The 4,012-nt window shown below is 61.8% G+C and overlaps 2 protein-coding genes across 2 annotated transcripts in view; both read right to left on the reverse strand.

Annotated features, from left to right (window-relative positions):
* ETH_00002115 (RNA helicase, putative) overlaps window positions 1-583 on the reverse strand; it is a gene marked incomplete at both ends in the record, with an annotated part of 8,900 nt that extends 8,317 nt beyond the window's left edge. Inside the window, one exon of the mRNA XM_013372973.1 lies at window positions 1-583. Within this exon, the coding sequence (XP_013228427.1) occupies window positions 1-583 (583 nt within the window).
* A 2,365-nt stretch (window positions 584-2,948) lies between these two features.
* ETH_00002120 (RAS small GTpase, putative) overlaps window positions 2,949-4,012 on the reverse strand; it is a gene marked incomplete at both ends in the record, with an annotated part of 2,364 nt that continues 1,300 nt past the window's right edge. The window contains 2 exons of the mRNA XM_013372974.1: window positions 2,949-3,083; window positions 3,472-3,628. Of these exons, the coding sequence (XP_013228428.1) occupies window positions 2,949-3,083; window positions 3,472-3,628 (292 nt within the window). The remainder of the gene's footprint in view (window positions 3,084-3,471; window positions 3,629-4,012) is intronic.

Here is a 4,012-nt window from a genome sequence, read left to right on the forward strand (position 1 = left end):
TGCCGCCGTCAGCAGCAGCAGCAGCGCCCCCTGCTGCTGCTGCTGCAGCAGCAGCAGCAGCAGGGATTGTTGTCTGCAGCGGGAAGTCCCTGAAGCGAGTCGGAACAGACTCTGGATAAACAACTTCATGAAGACAATTTTTGTCGGAGAGCAAAACTCGAGTTTTGAGGCCATCAGTAGCAGGGGCCCCTGCGAAGGGGTTGTCTGCGCCCTCTGCTGCTGCTGCTACTGCTGTTGCTGCTGCTCCTGCTCCTGCTGCTGCTGCTGCTGCTGCAGGGCCCGACCCGCTCGCAGCCTCCGCCTTCGGCTGCCGCTTCCCACCAGGGGCCCCATCCTGGGCTGCGGGGGCCCCCCGCCGCTTTTTCTTGTTTTGCTGCTGCTGAGAAGAGCTCGATCCTCTTTTGGATTTGCTGCTGCTGCTCTTTTCCTTGGTTTCCTTCTTTGCAGCAGCAGCAGCAGCAGCAGCTTCGCATTTGGCAGCTGCGGCTGCTTTTTTCGTTCCAGGTGCAGCTTCCGTTGCTGCTGCGCCGCTCTTGAAAACTGAGAAAAGAGCTTCGAGAGACTCTGGCTCCTGGGGCTCCATTTTGCCTGCTGCTGCTGCTTCGGCTGCTGCTGCTGCTGTTGCTGCTGCTGCTGCTGAAGCCGACGGCGCTGCTGCGGAAGCTTCAACAGCGCCAACAGCACGCAGATCGTATCCCTCAAGGCCAGCCACTCTAGCTGCGCCCAGAACTCATCAGAAGGCAGCTGCGCAGCAGTTTCTGCTGCTGCTGCTGCTGCTGCTGGGCGTGGCCTCTGCCGCCGCTGCTGCTGCTGCTGCTGCTTCTGCTGCTGCACCCGTTGGCTCGGCTGCCGCCTCTAGCTGCAGCAAACGACAGCGGCTAGTTGCTTCTAAGACAAAGATCTAAAAATGAAATGGAAGACATGGAAGCCTCGGCTTTCTTTCAAAGCCTCAAACCCTAATCCCTAACCCTAGCCCCAGTGGCTTGGGGCGCATGTGTGGGGCCCCGGAGCTGCTCCAGCTGCCAGACAGCAGCAAAAATGATTTTAAAATTGAAAAAACATTTAATTAATTCTAATTTATCATTAAGATATAGTTTAGTTCACTCTGAAGCAGCCGCGCCGTTCTGAGGAGGCCTTTCAGCTCTGCTGCGTTTTTGCACAGACCCGATCGGTGCTGCTGCTGCTGTTGCTGCTGCTGCTGATTCTGGTGCTGCTGCTGCTGCTGCTACAGGTTGCCTCCACTGTGAGCTGCTGCGGCTGCCCCAGCAGACGGCAGCTACTGCGGGCGGCGATTGGCGCAGCAGCAGATGATACCAGCAGCTGCAGCAGCACCAGCTGCTGCTGCTGCTGCGGCACGTAACAGCAGCGGCAGGTGGCACCACGGAGTGCCCGCTGCGCAGCAGAAATGGGCCCAAATAAGTGCATTTAAGAAATTAATAAAAGCCGCAAGAGACAGCCTCAGCCCAGCCACATGAAGCAGCAAAGGAAGCAAAAAGCCCTCAAAGAGAAATTCAAAAGCTGTACAGAAGCAGCAAAATTTGCAGCAAAGAATAGTCCGCAGAGAGGCTTGCTGCTGCTGCAGCAGCGCTGCTGCAGCAGCGCAGCAAGTAGGGCCACTGGGGCCGCTTTTGCTGCTGCAGCATCACTTGGCTTACTATAAGAACTTGCAGCTAGCTAGCTAGCTAGCCAGCTAGCTAGTTAGCCAGCTAGCTAGCTAGCCAGCTAGCTAGCTAGCCAGCTAGCTAGCTAGCTACATGGCTGGCTAGCTAGCCAGCTAATTGAAGTTAACTAGCTGGCTTAAAGCCCCTAGGGGCCCCCTGGGGGCCCCTAGGGGCTTCAGGGGCCCCCTGGGGGCCCCAAACCCCCAGGGCACTGGGGCCCCCCTGCTGCTGAGCACGGGGGCCCCACAGGGCCTCCTGCCGCGCTGCGTTCTGCTGCTGCTTTGCTGCTTCCCAAGTTTTGGCAGCAGCAGCAACAGCAGCAGCACTCTGCTGCTGCGCAGCAGTCTGGTACCACTTAGTTGCTTGCGAGGCCTTGGCCTCCCTGCGCAGCAGCAATCTGCTGCTGGGCAGCAGCAATCTGCTGCTGCGTAGCAGCAGCCTAATGCTGCTTTGCTGCTTGTCTCTGCCTTTTCATTTAGCTGCTCTTAAAATTGTTCTCTAGTCTTCTCAGAAAGGGGCGCAGCAGCTACCTGGCTAGCTGCAGTAGCAGCAGCAGTAGCAGCAGCAACAGCAGCAGCAACAGCAGCAGGCTGTTTCTTTTGCCTCTTGTGCCCCCCATCACCCACACGACTCAACCAAAGCAGCAGAGTCTTGGCCAGGCTACGCAGGGCTAACAGCAGCTGTCGCTGCCACCAAGTGCGCCCCCGCTGCTGCTGCTGCGGCTGCTGCTGCCGCTGCTGCTGCTGCTGCTGCGGCTGCGGCGTCTGCAAAAGCTGCAGCCGCGGGAACTGCCGGCCTAGGCTTTGCGCATGCGCGCTCCAGTGACAGCAAAGGAGATGCAAGTGCTCGCTGCTGCAGGCACTGCTGCTGCAGCTGCTAGCACGGCAGCAGCAGCAGCAGCAGCAGCAGCAGCAACAACGCTCGCTTCAAGCCGCCTCCGCAAAGAGGCACAGAGGGGCCCTGGGCACTTTAGATAATGCATGCAGCAATGGCTGTCTCAAACAGTTAACCCCTCCTTATATCTCTACCAAACCCACACAGGCCTACTGGGCCCCAGAGGGCCCCTCGGGGGGCCCCAGGGGGCCCCTCAGGGGCCCCTTTGGGGCCTTCGGGGGGCCCCTGGGGGGCCCCTCGGGGGCTCCTCGGGAGCCCCTTGGGGCTTCCTGGCGGACCCTCGGGGGCCCCTTGGGGGCCCCTTCGGGGGCACTCAAGGGGGGCCTTGGGGGCCCCTTGAGTGCCGCTAGGGGGCCCCTGTGAGTGGCAGCAAGCAGCAGCAGTTTGCTGCAGTTAGCCGCGGCCGCAGCAGCCCGCAGCTCCCCGCACTGGCTGCGAGGGGCCAATGCGGACATTTTGCTGCTGCCGACTTTGCTGCTGCCCCACCTGCACGCGGGCCTTAATCTCCGACGCCATTATGTGGAAAGCCTGCATGCATGCGCCCCACAAGCCCTGCTGCTGCTGCTGCTGCTGCAGCTGTGTGGAGAGAACTGCGTGGCCAAACGCAGCTCTCTCCCGCGGCAACCCCGCCGCAGCAGCAAACCCTCCCCTGCCTCCGGCGCAGCACCCGCAGGACCCCTCCCAGCAGCAGCAGCAGCAGCAGCAGCAGCAGCAGCAGCAGCACCCCCCGCAGCAGCAGCAGCAGCAGCACGCCCGCCTCCCCAGCAGCAGCAGCAGCACCTCCATCCCCCGCGCACCACCAGCACCAGCCCGACCCCCGCCCCCGCAGCAGCTCCCCCGCTTCCTCCGCCCCCTCCGCGCCCTCCGCACCCCAGCAGCAGCAGCAGCAGCAGCAGCAGCAGCAGCAGCAGCAGACCTCTTCGACGTTTTGCGCGCTCTTCGCAGAAGTCTCTATGAAGCGGATGTTGCAGGAGTCCGCGAGCTCTTTGCCCTCTTCGAAGCTGACCACCTTTTTGGCCGTCAAGTCCGACTTGTTCCCCACCAGCAGTTTGCTCACGCCCTCCATTGCGTACCTGCGGCACACGCAGCTAGCTGGCTAGCTGGCTGGCTAGCTGGCTGGCTGGCTGGCTAGCTGGCTGGCTAGCTGGCTGGCTAGCTGGCTGGCTAGCTGGCTCGCTGGCTCGCTGGCTGGCTGGCTGGCTGGCTAGCTGGCTAGCTGGGTGGGTGGCTGGGTGGGTGCACGGATAGGTGGCTAGCTAGCTAGCTAGCTAGCTAGCTAGCTAGCTAGCTGGAAGGCTAGCTGGGTGGCTGCGTGGGTGGATAGATTGGTGGCTAGCTGGGTGGCTGGCTAGCTAGCTGGCTAGCTAGCTGGCTAGCTAGCTGGCTCGCTGGGTGGGCGGCCAGCTCGGTGGCTGGAGAGGCGGCTGGCTAGCCGGCTGGCTCGGTGGCTGGCTCGT

The sequence above is a fragment of the Eimeria tenella genome, genomic scaffold (genome assembly GCF_000499545.2).
Source record: "Eimeria tenella Houghton genomic scaffold, Eth_scaff115, whole genome shotgun sequence".
In the NCBI taxonomy this organism is placed as follows: Eukaryota; Apicomplexa; class Conoidasida; order Eucoccidiorida; family Eimeriidae; genus Eimeria; species Eimeria tenella.